The sequence below is a fragment of the Falco rusticolus genome, chromosome 12 (genome assembly GCF_015220075.1).
Source record: "Falco rusticolus isolate bFalRus1 chromosome 12, bFalRus1.pri, whole genome shotgun sequence".
NCBI classification, from domain to species: Eukaryota; Metazoa; Chordata; class Aves; order Falconiformes; family Falconidae; genus Falco; species Falco rusticolus.
This window is the reverse complement of record NC_051198.1, coordinates 30,960,065-30,981,474: the sequence shown is the minus strand read 5'-3', so window position 1 is coordinate 30,981,474 and position 21,410 is coordinate 30,960,065. Positions and strand designations below refer to the sequence as shown.

General features: G+C 40.0%; 1 protein-coding gene across 26 annotated transcripts in view; it reads left to right on the top strand.

Moving 5' to 3' along the window:
• Positions 1-21,410, top strand: part of NRXN1 (neurexin 1) — a 730,254-nt gene that overhangs the window by 485,238 nt on the left and 223,606 nt on the right. For all 26 annotated transcript variants that reach the window (XM_037405538.1, XM_037405537.1, XM_037405535.1 and 23 more), the window contains one exon: positions 20,564-20,745. In XM_037405538.1, the coding sequence (XP_037261435.1) occupies positions 20,564-20,745 (182 nt within the window). The remainder of the gene's footprint in view (positions 1-20,563; positions 20,746-21,410) is intronic.

The window sequence follows — 21,410 nt, the reverse complement described above, 5'->3', positions numbered from 1 at the left end:
CCAAGAAATGCCTTCAGGTCCCTCCTTCCCCCTCTGTTCTCAGGTCGCACTGGATTTCTCTTTGATTCTGGATGTGGTGGACGCACGTCGCTGCAGCATAATACAGACTTTCAACGCTGCAATTTCCCCCTTTTTTGTTTCTCCCAGAGGCTCTTTCTTGATTTTTCTTTTCTGTTTATAGTAAGTACATACAACAGCAGCAACTCAGAAGGCACTAACTGTGCAGGCTTAATGTACCTACTCATCTGCAGTCATTCATCATTGCTGTTGGATTGCTTATACAACTGCAAAGAGCAAGGCAGTTCAGCGATGCACTTAAATCGGATGCTAACTGCTGCTGGTGAAAATGGTTCATCCCAATTATTAAAAAAAAAAAAAAAAAAAAAAAAAAAAGAAAAAAGCAAACCCAACCACAAAACCATGACTTCATTAGGCCTTCTTAACGTGCAGGTGGACATTTAATTCCTAATATTCTATGTGAAATGTATAATCCGCTGTTCTAGTAGGAATAAGCAGGATCATGAAAGTGGAGCACCCATGTCCTTCCATGGCAGTAACACATTTCGTGGAGGGACAGCAGCACCGGGTCTGTGGGTGCCTCGACAATACTCACACTGCCTTAACTTTGAAGCTCTAATTTACACGTCTAATTCAGAGCTTTGGAGTTCCTTATATATTTGCTGGACAGATTTAGGTGCCAAGTTTAAATGCTCTGAATAACCTTCAGTGGAGAGTGAAGGTTCTGCTTTGGACTGTTGAGGAAACTTTATGCTCCCAAATGGAGCACTTGGCTTTGATTCCTGGAGGCAGCTGCTGTTTTCTGTTTCCTTATGCACACATTGCATCGTATGGTACTCTCTCATTTAGGAAACACAGAGCTTGATTCTTCTTAAATAATAGTTGTCATTGATTTTAATGAGGTTGTGCTCAATGGAAGGCTGTCTCAAGTAACATTCTGCCTTTGAAGCTGGGGCAATAAGATAACTTGCTTTTACTACCTGAAGATAGTTTCATTGAGTTGTTTTTTGGTTACCAGCAAGATTTTTTTCTCTGTTATTCTCTCCTACTGGACATTTATTCTGGACTTGCCCCAGGTCTTGGAGGAAGTCTCATATACCTCCTTACTCCTCAAATGTTTATCTTCTGGCTTTTTACTTGAAGCAATGATTTAGGTTATGTAAAAATGGATTGATACAAATCCAATTGATGTGGTTGGAGAATAAGATTGATTAGCAGCGTGCTTACTGTGCTGTCTGTTGCTTATAAGTGGACTGAAAGGAAGAGGAAAAAATGCTTACAAATGAATCGGAGCCAGGGATTTTACAACTGCTTTGAAAGAACTAATTCTTAGTTAAAGATTCAAACTTACAAAATTAATGGTAAGCTTCATACTGTGCGAGCTCCGGGCTGCTGCAAAGCAAATCTTCCTTCTGTCTCCTTCTACAGCCTCTCTGTTCATAGTGCCTGTCTGGATCTGATGAGCAGTTAACGAAGCCTAAATAATAATTTATCATGTTAGAATTGTTACAACTTTTTAATCAACCGTTTGGGAACTTCTGCTTTGCTGCCTGTTGTCCTCTGAATGTTCCTCCCCCCCACCTGGGTCAGTGCAGAGAACCAGCTCTTTGCCACACTGCTCAACTGGTGGGCAGCGTTTTTGGCCGCTTCTTAAGCCGTGGTAAATAGTGCCGTGGTTTATTGAGGCAGTGGGACTTGTCACAACTAGAACAAGCATCTGCACTTGAGGCATTGTGTCTAAGCTAGCCACAGGCAGCCGGACATCGCTGGGAAGGGACTCTTTCTATCGCCAGTTAGCTGTTCAGGAAAGATAGGATGACTAGAGAGAGAGAGAGAACTCTAGGGGATGCGTTTCCAGACCTTCCATCCAAGAGGGAAGCTGCGTATCGACTTCATTCTATTGTATCTGTGTCTGCTCCGTGGAACTAGCACAGGATACGCAAACCCTTCCAAGTGCTGCTGCCAGTTTTACAGCTCCAGAGACAATCTCTTTTTATTTCACTGTTACGTTGCTTTGCTTCAGTGTTCCTCAGATGAGTTATTCCTAATTTACTTGGGTGTTAGTGAGAAAAGAAACAATCCCTGGGCTCACGCTTTTGCTTCAAATGCTTTTACCTTCATCATAACAACTTAATAAAGTGCAAACAGGCAGAAATGAAAAGATTTCTTAAATTGTATTTGGTGATACTCCAGAAACTGGTGTATGTGTACAGTATGGTGTCTGGGGATTTTTTTTTTTGGTTTTGTTTTTTTTTTTTAAGAAATGAACAAAATTCCTTGACGTTGTGAAATCTGCCTTATAATGTACTAAATGGCAAACCTGACCTCTCAACAAGCTATGGAGGCTGTTTTTCCCCTAATCCTCTATTACTGACCTTGTAAAAGGCCTATTAAGAAAGAGTCAGCGTTGATCACTTTTACCACAGTCACAATTTATGAGACTATTATCTCACGTAATCCAAATAGGTGGTGTTATTGTGCACTTTATGCTACAGTTCTTCTTTTGTGCTCAATAAATGACTAGCTGCATTATTAACAAGTATTTATATAGAAGCCCTGAGTTAAGTAACGTTTCTGTGGGCAAGAATCTGCAAGTACCGAAACCAGTACAAACACGGCCAAAAACATAGAATAAAGATCTAGAAGATTACAGGAAAGATTGGACCTTTTTGAATAGCAGAGGAATTGGGGATTAAGACTCAAGGTACCCTTCAAAACATGATTCACTACGATGTGAGTGGTAGCATGAAACGCTGATAGTCTCCTCCCGGACTGTAACACAGCCTGGAGTCTCCAGGTGTGAAACCTCAGGCTTTCCTTTCCCAGCGTGCTGATTTCACAGGATAGAATCACAGAGTCTTTTAGGTTGGAAAAGATGTCTGAGACCATCAAGTCCAACTATTAACCCAGGACTGGTGAGTCCATCACCAAACCATGTCATTAAGCATGGCATATATGCATCTCTTGGACACCTCCAGGGATGGTGACTCCACCACCTCCCTGGGCAGCCTGTTCTGATGCTTGACCACCCTTTGCGTGAAGAAATTTTTCCTAATACCCAATATAAACCTCCCCTGGTGCAACTTGAGGCCATTTGGTCTTGTCCTCTCCCTTGTTATCTGGGAGAAGAGACCGACCCCCATCCACCTACAACCTCCTTCACGTGCAAGTACCCACACGTTCACCTTTCTGTCCTAATATTCCTTTCCGCCTCCTATTAGCGATAGTCATATTTTCCTCCTGTCAGTTTGTCCTTGATTGCTTCTTCTCCACCTTCCTCTCCAAAGTATATGCTGCTGGCATATTTTGATTCCTTGGTATCATGCTTGTAGCATGGTCTACTCGCTGTTTCTTCCTGTTATAACATTATTTTTTTTTCCTCCAGCTATAGATCTGATTAGCATTCACCACTTTAAAAAATGCTTCAGTTTTACTCTCCCTGTGGACTTCCCTTTAAGAGTGTTTACTTCAGGCAAAGGACAGATTATGCTATCATGTTGTAAAATCCTAATAATACTAATAAATGCCTCTAATGGACTGAATTCTGTCCCTTTTTTAATAGAAGAGCATTGAGCAGGTGTCCCATAGCAGTGGGTTTATTAGAAAATGAAATAAAATAATAAAAAAAACAGGAAAAAAAAAGAGTAGCTGTATACATTAGAAAATTAGAAATATCAGTCTATCAGTCTAGAATCTGTTTGCAGTTTCCAATTGCTTTGCTGATAATAATGGGGTTACAGTAGTGTGAAAACTGAATCAATAAAATCAACACTATGCCCTCTGAGTGGTATAGCGTATTGTGTGGCATAGAATATTGCTCTATATATGTGTCCTAATAAAACCAAGCCACTATTGATGCAGTAGAGAAAGGGCTCAGAAAATACATAGCTGGTTATTTCTGTTTCTCCGAGCATGACTGACATATGCTGCTTGTATTTTTCTCAGATTATTGATAAAGAATTGGTAGGAGTCATGATGGGTTTTCTCTTCGTTTATACCCAGTTATGTCTTTTACTTCCCAGCATGTACGTTAGGGCTGCAACGTATGTTTTTGGCGAGCCTGATAAGCCTGCTTGCTGCAGCGAGCGTGCTGTTGTGAACAGGTTACCCTGGGTTCCAGTGGTGTGGGCTAGAGCCCGCCGAGCCCGAGGTCTCAGTGCATGGAACCGTACCCTGAGAGCCCCCCTGGCCGCTCTGGCACACCCCGCTGCGCCAGCTGGGTGTGGGTTATGGAGGAGCAAGGAGCGCGGGGTTTGTGGTGCCCGCAGAACAAGGCAGACCTCGGTACGGAGCCTGAGATGACAGGCAGAGCTACGGAAATGTCATAAATCTGGCAAAACCTGGGAGCTGCTGCTGGCAGGGGATGGCTGTGAGCAGTTCTGCAGCTCAGCTGGTGGGTCGCAGAAGGTCTGCAAGGCTTCGCCAAGCATCCTGCTCCGGCTGCTTTGAGAGCAGGCTTGTACTTGCCCGAGTCCAGCTTTCTGCAGAGGCCAGGCTGCTTTTTTCTCGTATTGTGTGGGATTGTTAGCGGCTGAATGGGGAGAAGAAGGTCACGCTGGCTGTTGTGGTTGCAGAGCTGGGTTTGCTGACAGTTGTCCAAAGGTCAGGCTGCTGGTGCTTTGATTGTCTGTCTGGAGTATAAACAAATAAATGAAACACATTGAGGCAAAAACTCCCAAACTATCAACAGTTTGGAGTATCTTTTCGGATGAAATGGCACTTTATTCCCATACAGAATGTTGCATGGAAGAACACAAGGAGAACGTACCAATTTGGCTGCTTTTGAAAACACTCTCTTCAAAGCGCCAACTCGGAAAGCAGCTGGAAGCAGCAAGGGGAACTGCTGATTGTCACACACGGCATGACAGTCAAAGTGTCTTCTTTACAGGAGAAGAAAGTTCCTCAATAATGCTCCTCTGTCAGTACAAATTGCTACCGAAAGCAATTTACTCTATGCTGCCCAGAATTAATAAATTGAGTTATTGATGTCCAATCCAGGCCACCGCCTAACCTGGAGGGAAGGCTTAGGGCCACAGTGTCCTGCTCAAACAGTGTGGGGTTTTTTCTGTGCAAAAACTGTATTTTCCCTGAGACACACGGCTCCTACTGACTCAGCACTTGAGATAATGAATCTTTTTCTGAAGTTGAGGTTTCTGGGTGTTAGCGACAGCATAATATATTGAGGCTGAGACTGATAATGGTACTAAGTAATCATCCCTTTTAAAACAGGAATTACTTTGATGAACATTAACATGAATATCAGTGTAAGTACAGGATGTGCTTAGTACCATTTAACATGACCTTCATTTTGATAACGGCTCTAATTAGGTGGTTTTTGTGGAAGCCGACAATTGGCTGTGTTTGCATTACTACAGTACCTCATGGATTTTTATCTGCAGTTTTGTGACTTTCACTCTATCATTTCTGCTTTATACAGTGAGTTTAATCCCTTCAGCAGATGATGCATCCACAAAATGTTGAAGTGTTCTCTGACATGGGTGCTAGGAGAAGAGCGCTCTGCTGGGCAGTGGGTTCACAGGGCGGTGTAGGTCCACAGCTCTCAGATAGGGCTGTCCATGCTTCTCCAGAGGAGAAAGAGGCATCAGTTCAGCTGCATCACCTTCCCAAAGCTACGTACCACCAGGTCTCTTTAACACTAATGGTGTCCTAGGAAAGAGGTGATAATATACCTCAGATAACATAGTCTGGGCTTTGAGGGATGCAGCCTGCTTTGACACGTGTTCAGAGGATTTGCATGGGATTTGGTTGTGCTTTACAGTTATGTCAGGTTTATCAGATTGAGCTAGTATGTTAGGACCGCAGACTCTTCCACCCACCAGCACAACAATTAGAGCAAGACTGGTTCTTTAGGTCTACCACCTTTTTAAGATGCCCTACACGTTTGCATGAGCATCAAGGGGTTCACAGAGTAACTTGAATGTCTTTGTCACATTTTCTTACTGGGTTGGCCTGTCTTGGGAGGGAAAGTAAATCTCGTGCCCTCCTGTGACTCTCCTGCAAGTGTTGGATTCAGTTCTGTTGATGTTCCAGTAGAGGAGATGCAGTGTGATTCTAATCCAAGGCTTTTTCTGTTCCCTCTGCCGTATTTATGGTGTGTGTCTACCCTCTGCTTTCCCTTAAGCCTACACCTGATCTGTGTGTGGAATTGCTCCTGTGTAGGCTTTGAGGGAGTCAGATCACACAGAAGTTGAGACTGTTAAAAAGCATCAGTTCCCAGCATCAGCTTGTGACAGAATCAGGTCTGGTCTTCCCATGAACTGTACGGCTGTTTTGGTTTTGGGAATGGTGAGGACAATAGGTTGTGTTTGTGAGATGCTGCAGATTGCTATGGAACATAAAAAAGCCTTGTTATTTGCATGTGCAGATTAGGCATTCCTCCTTATTTTTTTAAGGAGCCTTTGGGGTATTTTGGAGTCACATATACAAATGTTCATTTCGGCTGTTCATTCTAAAAATCTGCTTTTTCTTAGTGAATGTTCAGATTCCCTCAGTTTTTGACACTGCAAGTTTATGAGTCTGTAGGGAGGATTCCTCTTCAGGACACACAAGACTTTTTTCCTCACAGCTAAGATTCTGTAGAATGAAGGTATGAAAAAGTCAAGTTTGGGTCTACAAACATCAGCGGGGTTGAATAGGAATTAGTAATAATTGCTGTTTAAGGAAACACTCTTTTGTCTTTCATTATAGTTCTAGTTTAACGAAATTTGGCTAAATTTCATGTACAGACAAGATTCTGAATGTAGAGGAGTCTGGATTTCTCCAGAAAATATAAAATTGCTGTTTTGGGATTTGTTTTGGGTTTCCCCCCACCCTTTTTTTTGCTGTTATACATAATGTTTTATTTATCAAAAGGTAATTTGCAGCTTCCATTCCTTCTTTTCTAGTGTACAAGGATTTAGCAGCTTGAGGACACAGATATTAAACATCACCTGTAAGGTCGTGTGGTTTTTCCCTGAACAGAAGAGGGAGAATTGTTTGGAGACATGGCCTGTGGCTCCGAGAGCTGCTTGTGGTTTCTGCTACATCAGTAGAAACCGAACAATTGGTCCAAATTCTTGCATATTAGGATTACAAGTAGGAGAGGATGAAGGATTGATGAAAGGGGAAATACAGAGTGACTGAAGCCCTGCTCTGAGCATAGAGCTTTGTCTGAAGCCCTCTCATTATAAACAGTTTTGAATGTTTTTTTTTCTATTCAAGGTCAATAAGAATAAAAAATTGGGTTTGCTAACGAGATGAGAACTTCATTGCTTTGTTCCAGAGACCAAGGCACGCATCATTTTTAGCTTCACAAGTCATGCAGTTTAACTTCACAAGGCTAATTGGAAAGTTTGATTTTAAGAGAAATAGTAATTTAGAAATGTATTATTTAAAGGTAGCAACAAGAAAGGTGCGGAAAGTGCTTCAGTTTTGAATAGGGTAAAATATGGCTAAGAACTGATTAAACGATTTTGAAAAAATCATGCCTATTTTTCCCGAAGATATTTTCAACCCAATAATATATAACGGAAGAGTGCGTAATTGAGCATGGCAGACAAGGGCCATTGCGCTCTCGGTGTTAAGGGTGCATTAGTGTTTCGTGTGTATTTTATGAGATAAAATAGTTACAGTAATTGGTTCCAGACTAAAACGTAGCTTGAAAGATTGAGACCTGAGATCACAAGTTATATTTTTAGACATGTATTCTGGGAATTATTTAAACTACTCTGTTTTGTTTATGGTACACAGGGTTCCCAAGTTCCCCATTAAGGTTCACAGTTGCACTAAAGGCAGTTTTGTCTAAACAGGTAGGTAGGCACAGTACCCGTGCAAGTAGTTTACAGTCTCATACCCTCAACCAGTGGGTTGCAGTGTAAATAGATGCTTACTCACAGATCCTGATGTGGTGGGATTATATTGCTAACTGAAGCCATTTAGGAGTACCAAGGTCTTTCCGCTCACTGGGATTGTAAGTATTAATATGTCCATCCTGTATCCAGAGGGCCAACTTGGAGGTACTTGCTGGCGGACAGGACTGTTGGGTGCTTGGTTTTTGTTCCTCAGCTGTGCAGGCTGGCTCAGGGAGAGACTACTCCAAATCCCCACATTTGATGTACTTCCTTGGATGTGCTCCAGGATGCCTCTGCTACCGATTCCACTCCTGTGTGGAGCAACAGGAGGGATAGTGTCATGTAAGCCAAAAAGGCATGCTATGTTTCTCAGCTGGAACCTAATTCACTTGGAATTAGCAGCCAAAATGTAAATTAATTAACAAAGGAACATTTCCCCATTGTGTTAGGCTCCCCACAGAGCTCTTTGGGGGTTATCTTGGGCTCATGCTACATGGTCTGCACCTTTCCCGTGGCTGAGCAGAGCAGCGTTAGGAACGTCTCTTGTGCTGTTCTCCACGTGTCCTTCAAGGAAGGAGGCACAGTTCTTTTCTCACTTGGGTGACTTGGAGGTTATTTAAGTTGGGATTACTGCTTGCTTGGACTGACGGGAAATAAGCTGAGGTTGTTGTTCAAAAGCAGGAGAGGTTCTCCATACCTTGCTCTGTTCCTACCCGTATCTTGAGGACAAAGGTGTTGATGTACCCTTGCATCTGACAGTGTTATACCAGGAAAAGGTAATAGCTTTGAGAGCAAAGAACTGAACTTCTTCACATCAGTATCTTTTTCTAAACTATTATTTTCAAAAATGAGCATGAAAACAGTTTCTTTTTCAGCATGAATGAGATGTTACTGTTGCAGTTGGCCTGAGGTATTTATGATTTACTCCACAGCATCAAAACAAAGCTTATAAAGAGTTTGTCACAGAGCCTCAGGTAGTTATCCACTTGCTGCTGAAGAAAAGATATCACATAGGAAGAGATAGACAGAATTTTTATATACAGAGAGACATCTGTATATAAGGGACTGCGTTACTAGAAACATTTGTCTTTTCATACTGTTAGAACGTTGAAAAGCTTTTTATGCTGTATATTAGTTCTTGAAATTGCTTGCCAATTTAATATCAGCATCATCTAAACAGTAAGTAATTGCTTATGATAATGAGTGCAAACTAATTTACTGGAATATGTTAATATTCACAATGCACTTTCGAACAGCAGGGTATTCCAGAAATACTACTCTCTTGTTTAACTGCGGTGTTTAGGTTGCATTGTTATTACAAATGTTAGCAAAACCATCGCAAAGCCAGCCTCTCATTGAATAGCCATCTTTCTGAGACTCCAGCATGTGCGAACAAGGAATACGTGGTGTCCTTTGAGAACTAAACAGGATATGAACAAAATCCTCTAGATTTAAATAGTGAATCTTAATTTCTGATTGGTGTTCATTAGATGAACATTTATAAGACAGAGAGCCTTCTTTCCCTTATGACTTGTAAAATTTAATTTATCAAATTTCAAGTCAGATAACGTACAATGACCTTTTAAATATTTGGATGTTTTCAATTTCAACTTTTTAAATATTTGGATGTTTAAGCTTTGTGTGAGATGCAGAAACTTTTCTAAAAACATGCTTTATGTGATTCCATGAAAGAAATACTGTAGTGTGGGAGTCCTCAAAGCTTTTGAGTTAGAATGCCTTCGCTGATTCTGCAAGAGTGGTTTTTAATGTATTTGGGTCATTGTTTTTTCCCTTCTTTTTATGGGAAATGTTCTGTTTGGTTTGGGCGTGGTTTTTTTTAAAGTAGATGAATACTTATTGAAAAATGGATTATTTCTGTGCAGAATGATTTTCCACATGCATCGGTGTCGTTTATAGTTTTGAAGGGTTCTTAACATCTTTGTGTATGTTACGGTAAAATGCTCAACTAGAGTAAGGCTTCCCAAACTATTGAAGACTGACCTTCGTGTCAGGAAATTAAAAGCAATCATTGTTTCCTCTAACCAGAGCTTTGGCAATGAGTGTGTACACAAAATCACCACTCTAATTAGGCTGGGTTAGTCTTCAGAGGGCGATTAACCGTTCACCCGTCTGGCACCAGTGGGTGAATAGTACTGGCATATGAAGTGTAGGAGACGACACTTGAGTTAGTCCCCGTTGGGATGAATGAATAGCTCACAGCCCAGAACTGTTTGGTCAGGTTCTCTCCAAGCACTGTTACAGAATCCAGTGGTTAAACCCTGTTCCCTCATTACTCGGCCGTGTAAAGTGGTGAAAAACGTAAGGTGCTTGTTTTTCACTGCAACTTTTTATCCTCTGAAGCTGGCAGTGAATTGTTGCTTACAAACAACAGCAGAAGGACTTTCCAAAGAAGAATGATAGCAATTATTATAATGACAAGGCATGTAGCGGTTCTGTGCCAGACCACAATTGGATATCTATTATGAATCTATTATGCAGCAGAACAAAAAGAAGTAGGAAGGAAGTGAACCGGCCCAACCTGGCTGGCCCCTGTTAGCTCTTATTATAATGGTCTAATAAACGTTAAAGATTCAAATACAGCTGGATCTGTGTACCCCTAATAAATGCTATTTGTTTCATATGCAGATTTGATAATGTAAGTAAACATTATTGTCTCAAGGATTGATTTGGGGACATGGACTAGGAAATCTTCCCAGACAGAGTATCGTTTGTAGCTGCTTGCTGGTTCTTATTTTCAGGCATCCCTTGAGCCACCCACCCAGACAGTTTTACATTGTATTCCTCTTACCTGACACTTCTCTGAGGTTTGAGAACATACCACTGGTGAAGACTAGCTTTGGTTTTAAAATACGAGGATTGTAAAAATTATTCTAGAAATGTAAAATATACTAAAAATATTAGCATAAAACATAAAGTTATTAGCCTGTGTATCAAATGAAATGAAATATCGTGTATTTCTGGGCTTGATCCTGCTTGGAGTTAGACAGACAATACAGTTGTACAAGCCTGCCGTTGATGTGTAGCGTGCTCATCCATCCTTCCCTTTGCCAGGTCTGCCTCCGAGACGCCTCTAGCAACTGAGCAGCTGCTTCAGCGGTAGATGCATGTGCTTCAGGGAGGCTTAAGCTCTGTGTTTTTCCGAAGATTTAATGCTGTTCATTTAATTTCATTTTTGTAAGAAGAAGAATGGTGGCTATTTGTGTATTTCAAAATGTCAGATCTCTTTAAGTTTTCCTTCCGCTATAGCCCATGTGTGTTACTTGAAAATGTTCAGAAATGCTGCCACAACACTGTTTTGTCTATTAGTTACTGAGCAATTAGTAGGAGAGCGTGTATGTCACAGAACTACTTACTCTTAACTACCTTTACAAACAAGCAATATTAAACCACATTATCCATAATACAACTTGCTACGTTCAGAAGTCTCCATCTCAGCAAAGGTTGGAAGTTGCAGTGTTGCCAGTACCATCTTTCTGCTGCAAGTAATAGTAGCACCTAATCTTAGCCTAGCATCTGACATCCTTGTTGGGCTTGTATCATTTTTCAGTGAATTTAACACTCTTGCAGTTAGCAGTGCTTTTATTTTCAGCACGTTGCACGTTTCTTCTAAGACAAGATTTTATTGCTTTTGAGAGCTCTCTAAGTATTTTAGGGTTTTTCAGGGTTAGATTATGAGGTGCAAAAGTTAGTAAAGAAGATAATAGATATGTCATTTAAAAATAACTAAGATAATGCAAGTTTGGATAGCTGGAATATTGTATTAGTAAGGAAGCCAGTAAGAAATAAAGACTTTAGCTTAGAAGCATACTAGACATTTGCAGTCAAACTCCTGTCCATTTTACTATAGTTAAATAACTTGAGGCCAGCTATTTCAGATGTTTGTATCTTCATTGAAAGCAGTTTGAGTTTTAAAGGTTGCCAGAAATGCCACAACACTTCTGAGATTCAGGATACCACTGTAGGTGCTTGAATAAAAACATACCTTTGGGCACTCCGCTTTGCACGAAATAATGACTTTTAAAGAAGTAATTACATTATTTCTTTGGAAAGTACGTTGCCTTTTGACAGACTTACACAGAGCAAATTTAATTTTGGATTTTCTTCCACTGTTTTCTGGCCTACACGCACATCTGTGCAGAGCTGCTTTTGTGGGAGATGTTCAGATCCTGGTGCACAAGCAATTTGTCTTCAAATTACGGGCCTCCCAGTGGAGTCAGCAAGCTGGGAAACTCTAACAACTCAAGTTACTTGGCTTACAGGATTTCTAACTTTTGCCAGGTATCTGTTGAGTGTGTAAGGTCCCTGGACTGGAACCACTGAATGATTTCACATAGGCCACCAACAGATGGTAACAACATTTGGTCTCTATCAACCTGCGTCGTATTTGAACGAATGTCCTAGTTTCTACATCCTGTTACAAATCCCTTCAACTAACCAGCCCCTTAACTGCCTTCATTTTGTATGTTGGCACAACTAATAAGCCGTAAGAAGCAAATCAGTGCACGTGCGGTCCATTTATTTTCATGGAACTTACTGTAACAGTGGTTATCTTGAAGTATAGGGCCTTGACATTTCCTAATGTAAGGAGTGTGGGTACCAGAACAGTCCTATTGTCTTCAAGAGGACTTCAGTTTACTAATTTCAGTCTATACATTCTACCTGTCTGGAAATATTTTTCGTCTCATTGCTTTCTCATATGTGTTTCCTGACAACACAATTTCCACTTCTCCAGACACCGTTCAAGAAATTTATCTTTAACTGTATGTTGACAAGGTTGTAGGAGGAATAAAACCTTCCCTTATTTATAGACATTTGACTTTTAATTTCCATCTGACTTTCTGGCAAGCTCTCAGAAGCATACACGTTGTATCCTTGTTACCTTTGATAGAGTTATAATGGATTAAAATGTTTCATGTTGACTGCAGTATGACATTTAAAGCAGGCTTTGATTTCAGAAATATATCATTTTCTAACTATCTACGTTACATAAAGGTGCAAGGCAATAATGGGGAATTACTTGGCTTACATTTCACACAGAAGTATTCTAAATTCATTTTGAACAGTCATCCATACCAGAAAAGCGATAGGTAGTAGGCAGCCAATAAAATTTTTTAAACTGAGAGATTCTGGAGAAAAACAATAATTTTCTTTTACCGGTCTGTGTCTGATTTGCATTAGAAAGACCATACCCTTTCATAAAATAAGTCATATTTTTTGTATAAATGAACATAATAATGAGATGAAATACTGCAGAACTTTTATTTCTGTGGATGTTGCAAAGCTAGTCAAAATAATTTTACAGAATCAATGCCTGAATACTATCAGGTCTATTGGCATTCAGTAAATCAACTCGTTTTGTTAATAACTCAGATGAACAGATACTCTAATTTCTACATTCTCTTAGGAGTCCTTACAGCTAGCTCTTGCTTAGCTAAGGTCCTTCTCAAAATTATATTCATTTCAAACACAATTGAAAACTCTTAGTTTGATGTGCCTACACAAACTGCGTAGTACTTTATTCCAGTTAAGTGATCTAATCTAAATCAATGGGGTCGTTCGAGATGTGAGATGCTACTTGATTTGAGTAAAGGTGTTAGGATTTTCCAGCTGGAGTGATTCTGTAAATTCTTTGAAACTTTTATTTTAACCATCTTGGTTATTTATGATGGTAAGAATGATGCTAACTTGTAATACTGATGCTAAGCTTCATGAGAGTTATGCTTTATAGGTGTACACATCGGCTGAGCCATCATTGCTCACAAATTCTAGTTGTTTGTCCCTTAGTGACCCTCTTGAAATCAATAGAGCTAGATATCCCCATTGTAGATAAATATGATAAACTTTGGCTGGAAATATGAACGTTTTTATTCCAAAATCAGAAAAAATAATGAATCCTGATAATTTTTTTTTTTTAATGGAATGCTGCCTTGTTTCCCAAATGCTGCGCTCTCTTACTGCAGGAAGCCAATAGCTTCCCTCCCTCTTTTCCTCCCAGAGCTCCTGATGACACTTGAGACATGTGGCACCATTGTCTGGCTAGCGTGGCACACAGATACACAACTACCAAGTGCCCTATGGGCTATTACCAGGCAAAAAATATAGTTGAGCTTTACAGATTTCTCTTTTACAAAGTCATTGATTTACATTAAACTGCTAAGAGTAAATTTTGTTTGGAATTTCTGCCTACCCCTCTCTCAACTTTGGCTGAACTTGGGTATTGGATTGAAAAGTTATTGAAGAATGAACAAGGACAGTGGATATGTTGTGCAGCTCCCTAAGATTGTCCTACGCAGAGAAAATTTCTAAAAAGAAATCTCGCATTTGAAACCAGGGAATTAAAATTACAAGAGCAATTGGAACTGGAATGGAGTATGTTTTCCCCATTTTATTATGGCATGCAATGTAAAATATAAATGATGAGGTATAAAGCCCAAAGACGAAAACAAAGAGGGTTTGTAGTTGTGTAACACCTTTAACATGTAAAGGGTCTTAAATAAGTTTGGCCATCTTCCCACAGGGATAAAGTGTTTCTCTGTTGCATTACTGGGCAAGATAAGATGCGATCTGGTTCATGGGGAAGCATTCCACTGAGTTCCTAGCAAATGCAGAGCATTAACTGGAACCAGTCCGAGCGGCTGAAGCCGGAGGTGGGGTTGCACATTTGTCAGCCAGTGTCAGGTTGAGCACTTCTTGTAGTCAAGAGCCTGTTGCTAAAAAGTCAAAATATGGGAAGACCCTAGGGATCATTTCTGGTGAAAATGCTATTGTGCCACCCACAAAACGTTTACCGGGTCATGGTACTGTCCAAATACTGTTGTCGTAGTCTGGAGGAAAGGAGAAGCCAGAAAGGAATGGTTTTCTGGTTTTCTTGGTTGGTTGCGCTTGTGTGTGTGTGTGCGTTGAGGGAGATCATGGTACTGAGCTGATTAAGCTAGCGGTAGCAACTCTCGTGGTCTGAGGAAAACACGTTGCTTCCATGTTACTGCCTTGAAACTGCAATAAATGTCACTGCAAAGGCCAGGATGCTCAGCTTGACTCAGGACTGTGTTCTGTTATCACTTAGACCTTTTCCTGGAGCCAGCTCTTGGGGATAGCTGAATATAATAAACCATGCACTGCACAATTTTATAGATCTCCGTGAAAACCTGGATCTAGTGCAATGAAAAGCCTCGTAGGCTCTGATAAAGCAAATTAGGGTCCCTGCAGTGGTTTGGGAAGGGAAGTTCTATAATACAGTGTAAAGTTCTGTTTGAATTAATAGTAGCTATGCAGCGTGGTTTCTGTTTATCCAGGAATATAGAAGGCTGTGTATTTTCCCTACCTGCTTAATACTGGCACTGACTGGTTGATAGATTATCTGGAAGAGGCAGCAAACAGCAGCAACAAGGTGAAGGCTTTTCTGTTTCAGCATCTTTTACATACTGGGGATACCGCCTTGTTGGCTCATTTTAACAAATTGCTTCAGCTGGTGATTGAGCTGGTTGAGGTCGTATTCATCTAGTTACGGTCTGGGTGAAACTAGTCTCCTGACCATAACTTATAAGACATGTCTCGTGCTATGAAATAGACCCCAGTTCTGGATTACAGTCTGCACAGTGTAACGTATGCGGAGAGTACAGTCATCTTACAGCTGACAAATATACCAGCTAGCAGCAGTCATAGTTTGAGCATGCACATTGGTTTAATGACCTAAATAGAAATTGTTTTGAATGGTACTCAATTTCCAGGAAAGCTGTGACCCTTTAAGGTTTGCCAAACTGTCTGTGGTCAAAAGAACATCATAAATACACTCTTAGACTCTGTTATCCATGAGTCTGAGGAACCTGGCCAAAAAATGAGACGTTGCTCCACTCTTGGCCCCGTGGCTCAAACTTTTTGGAGAGTTATGGGCAATGATCCATTTGAAAACTGAAAATCTCCTTCCCCACCCAATAAACCTCTTTTGCTGTTTAATAGATGGTATTTAGAGAAGCCTGACGTCGTTGTTGCAGCAAAGCAGTTACGATCCATATTCAGGCTCCTGCCCAGATTAGTGGGAAAGAGTGTACCAGGACGCCTTCAGGAAGGGTCTGTTGAATCTGATCTTTAGTCTGAAGTACTTCTTCCAGCAGCTTTTCCCATCTCCTTCCCATGGTTAAGCCTAATGGTCATTCCCTCCTCAACCCTGTGGCATTTGTTCTCTATTCTGTGTAAATAATTTATAACACGTCACAGTCTAAGAAGTAGCAGCAGAAGAGCTGGTTTTTAATCCACCCATTATTTTGAAACAACTTCCCCCTCCCCATGGCATATCACGTTGGAGGCTTGAAGCGTTCCTTTCTTTACTTACCTCAGAAAATTCGCACAAATCTATGTACAGAAATTTTGTGTACTTTTCTGGAACTTCAGCTTGGGTAGGATGAAAATAAATAGATGGAAATATAAAAAAGAAGTATTAATGGATATTTGTATGCTCCCCTGAACACACAGCAAGTGTGATTAATGCCTCCATGTAGATGTTTGGGCAAACATGCGTGTATGTATATATTCATATTGTAAATTCTTGGCTCTTGGTAATTAATAGTAACCTGCACAAATAGTCTCGCTGGATTCAGCAGGTTTATCAATGCAAGTAATTACTTACCAGTGGGAATAAGAGGGTTCACATTCTAGCCCAGAATCAAGTCAAGTACTGATAACATACAGAAGGAAGAAAATTACATTATTGGGTAATTTCTCATTATAAACAATAATGCTTACCCTTCATTTTTTTAAATAATAGTTAAAAAGTGCTTTACTACTAATAAAAGGGCAGCTAGGAGTTTTCAGTATTGGAGTTTACAGGCTTCAGTCTTTAGTCTGTCAGTTACAGTGTGATGGAATCGTAGTTCATTGGGGCACAGAGCTCAATCAAGCCATTGCTTTCACTTAACCAGCATCTAAAACCTGATGTGAATGTTGAAAATAAACATTAAGTTACTAATGTTATATGGGAAGAATGGAATTATGTACCCTTCAGTGCGATATACCTTAAACACATTATTGGGATGGACATGCAAAAGGCAGAAAGCTGTTGATTTGAGCAAACTATTAAACTGTGTCAGATGTGACTTCAGAGCAATAAATATTGAAAAGCTTTGCAGTCATACGGAGTAATAGATACAGTAAATGGGTACTAAACAAAATATTTATCTGCCTAATACTGTATAGGTAAGCAGATGTCCTTGAGTTGCTGCCAGGCTGTGCTGAAATGAATGCACTATTTCATAAAGATGAATTTTGCAAACAAGTAGAACTTTAGAGACTCAGGCCATTAAAAAACATTACGGTATCTTGACCAGTGGCAGTTTGTTACAATAGGAACCATGCTTTCATGGTTAAGAATTTCAAAGAGCTGTATGGACATTTTTTCGTAAACATTGTGTAGACGCATGGACGCATAAAGAATTGTGCAGTAAATTCTGTGGCTGAGAGAGATAACTGGCATGTTACAAAGTTCCCTACTTAAAAGTACTGTGTTGACGGCATTGCTATTCTTGACATTCTAATTCTGCTGCTTTCAAATCTCTTGAGATGAGAAACCCCAAGCAACACAGTGCCATAAGCTAAGAGAGAGGAGGAGGATGGCTGGGGTCTAGCGACAATGTTCTGAAAGAACAGCAGAGACATTATAGGGTTTGTCAGGGAGCATAAAAGCCTTTGTGGAGCAAGTGAATTAGGCTTCCTCTATTGTTTCTTCTTAACATATTGAAAATTGATAGTAAGCAGGGTGGTTTTGAACAACTGCTGTTTCTAGCCTTTAATAGTTAATGGGAGGTGAGACTATAAGCTGAGATCAATCCCGGAGTAATAAATTTTACATACTTATATTTGTCTTTCTTGAAATGTAAACACTAGAGGATCTATTCTCAAATGGCTTCCGACCCATTTTTTTTCATAATTAATACAGGAAATTCAAAGAACGTGACTCCCTGTACAGCTTAGACACAGGCAGATCTGTATTCATCAGCATGGATTAATTAGCCTGTTACCAGATACGCAGTTAGTTTGAAGAGCTACAAAATGGACAGTTACAAAGAAGAGAAGGCTTTGCTATACAAACCCATAAGCCATATGTTATCACGGATAAAAAGATAAGTTTAAGTTTGATGTTGATTGTATATAGTTTAAGATTTACAGCTAGATTTATCCAGCCATACTGACATTGGCCTTGGCATCAATGTGGCAGCAGTCGGGAATTAATTGCTCTTCATCGGTTATTTGAAGAGCAGTATTTAGCAAAAAAACAGTGACAAAGATTCATTCCGAATAAGAACAACAGAGTTTCTTATTCAGATCTGGAGTCTTACGTCTGGGTCACTGTATTCAGTATGATTCTGCCATCGCTTGGTAGGCATTTTTTTTGTCTTCTGTATTGGGTAAACACATCTGTTGCAACCAAGACAAGGAAAATTATGCACTCCCACTTAAATCTTTGGTACTATTCTGGTAGTTTTGTCTGTGACATTGAGGCGTAAGGAGTTGGTTTTTCTTAGCCTTCTCATTTTTTGTTACTTATAAGAGCCTCACTCATGACCTGACACAGTATTTTATGAAGTCAACAATTGGCTTTTGCTGTTTTTAATGAGCTTTGGATCAAGCCCTTGGGTTTTCATCAACACAGAATAAATCCTTTCACTGTCACCAATGTGACAGATACTGTATGAAGACCCAAACTCTGTCACTCCTCAATCTGCTCAAGATTGGAAGTCAACACTAGCAGCAAAGAGGAGAACTTGGGGACCACCAAGAGTGATATTACATGTCCCATGTATCATTTTTTTTAGGATGTGCTAGAACTGGGGGGTTCAACCATCGTTAATGAATAGCATGCAGCAGATCAATGTGCATTTCAGAGCACTGCATATGAGGAAAGCAAGTGTGGGAGAGAAGGAGATCAGGTTTTTGTCGCACAGATTCCTAAACCAGACACCATTTGCCCATGTCCGTTACCAAGCTTTTTAAGGCACAGTCCCTACCTTCGCTACTCGTGCACAACTCTTTGCAATGACAATAGACCCTGATTTCACTTGGAGTGTGAAACCTTAGATATCAGGTCTGTTATTGCGTTTGTCTTTGCTAGAGAGAGCCAACAAGTTTTCCTAGAACACATGCAGGCTTGTATTTTGCCGTCAAGAGAAAAGCCAAGAGATCTATTTGAAGCACAGTCCTTCAAGGTGTTGATATAAAATGAGCTTTACAGTTTTTTAGGTACTATGCACAGTGCATAAAATATTACAAATCAATGCTACTGGAAAAAACTTATGAGTAGGATGTAATTCCATAAAGGAAAAGTGATGTTAGCCATAAATATAGGATATCTCTTCAAAAAGGTTTTTTGCTTTGAGACTGATACAAAGAAGCCTTGCTCAGCAGTAAGGTAAGATTTTGAAGCATCTGGAAGCTGAAGGAGTGGTGTAACTCTACAGCCCTTCTCAGTTTTGGCTTTAAAAGTCTAAATGTTCAAGGGATTTTGGATCCATTTTTATGCTCACAGCTTTTTTGGTCAATCTTGAAAGAAAGTAAGGAAATGACAATGACGTTGTTATGCGCTATCTTCTTACATGGACATGGGAAGTATGTAGTGAGAGTATTGGGTGGAATAAACTGAATTATATTTAATAAAATTGAGAGTAGCCACACAGCGGGCCAGATTAGAACAGCTAGTAAAACTAGACATCTGCATTTACAGTGTGCTGACATACTTCCCTACGCTTTGACCTGCCTTCCTCTGAAAGAAGTAGACAGCTCGGAGTGGCTTTACAAGAAAGCTCAAGCACATGCAGGGTTGGCCTGCTATAGGCTGTTGTTAGGATACAAGTTTTAGGTGGAAAATACCTGGATATGCCATTATTTTAGATCAGAGGAAATATGCTGTGATGAAGTTAAGCACCTGAGCACTAAGTGGGTTTAGCTTAACAGCACTTGTTTAAAACAGCATCGATTTTTGTAGGTGCGTGCTGAGTGTAAGGTGCAAAGATTTCCACTCTTACAAGTTATACATTGAGCATTATGCAAATAAGCCATTGCTTACTTAGATGGTAGGCTGATATCTTTTTGTCCTGACATGACAAGCAGAATTGTGTTTCCATTTGTTATCCCCATCTGTCACAAGCTGATAAACCTCAGATCTGTAGGAGCCTTATCTGAATGTATTTGTTAACGTCTTGCTTGGTTGGGCATGATGACGTGTCATATAGTGTGTATTTTTGTTGTGTAAGTAGGGAGCTGCATTTCTTTGTCAGCTGGGAGATAACTGGGATTACTTGATTTCTTCTCCACATAGGCCCAGTTTGGGGAAGCGTTTGGTTCAACTCATCCCTGTTCTGCTCAGCACAGGAACATGTTCTTCAAGCATAAGATTTAGAACTCTCTTGCATAGATATGCCTGTCTGAATCAGAGCTATGGTATTTTAAATTGCTGCATGTGCAATTATGCTATATTCTGTGTTGATTGCACTATATAAAAAGCACTAATATTTCGTTTCTTGCAAAATTTTCAGCGATTAAGACCCCTTCGTTTTGAAATATAGTCTCGTTTTTTTCTATGAACCTATTTGCTGTATGAGAACATCTTGATTTTTGTTGAGCATATGATCTCCATGTGGGCTTGCATTGGTGCAAGTGAGCTAATTATATTTATTTCTGTTTTACAGCGGGAACAACATATATCTTTAGCAAAGGTGGTGGACAAATCACTTACACGTGGCCTCCTAATGATCGGCCAAGCACTCGTGCAGACAGACTGGCAATAGGTTTTAGTACTGTTCAAAAAGAAGCTGTGTTGGTACGAGTGGACAGTTCTACGGGGCTTGGAGATTATTTAGAGCTGCATATCGTAAGTATTATTAACAAATGCATGATATTTCTTCTGGTCTTGATTGTTCTTGTATTAGTGGGTTTTAAATTTATTTAATTTTTACGTAAATACAGCAGTTTGTTAAGGGAATTTTTTGGGTCAATAGTGAGCTCAGTGATAATGGTTTATAGCATACAGTACTGTACAGGGTCTCAGACATGCTCAAAAAGCCTTTTACTTTATACCATGCTACTTTATATGGTTTTTCAATTAAAAATTATACTAGTATAGCTGTACAGATACAGCGGTTTGCTGCAGTCTAATTACATAAAACGGGATTTAGCAGTGTCAGAGGAAGGTACATTAATCCTGAGGATTTAATCTGGAATCTGGTCGGGGAATTACACTGTATCACAATTGACTGTGCCTATTGTTAAAACCAGAATTTATCCTCTGATTTCACCATTCCTTTGTGATGGTGAGTCTTAAGCAGAAAGACAGACTGTCAAGCTAGGAAGTCTAAAAAAGTAATTTCGGCTGCCTTAGGGCAAAAAACTAGCAATCAAAATTGAAAGCATCTGGATTTTTATGGCAACATAAATAAATGATCAGTTGAGATAAACATAACTAGGGCAGTATAAAATTTTGATGTTTCGATTAGTCTCAACTTTGTTAATGTATTAGTTTGATTTTGATATAAGAAT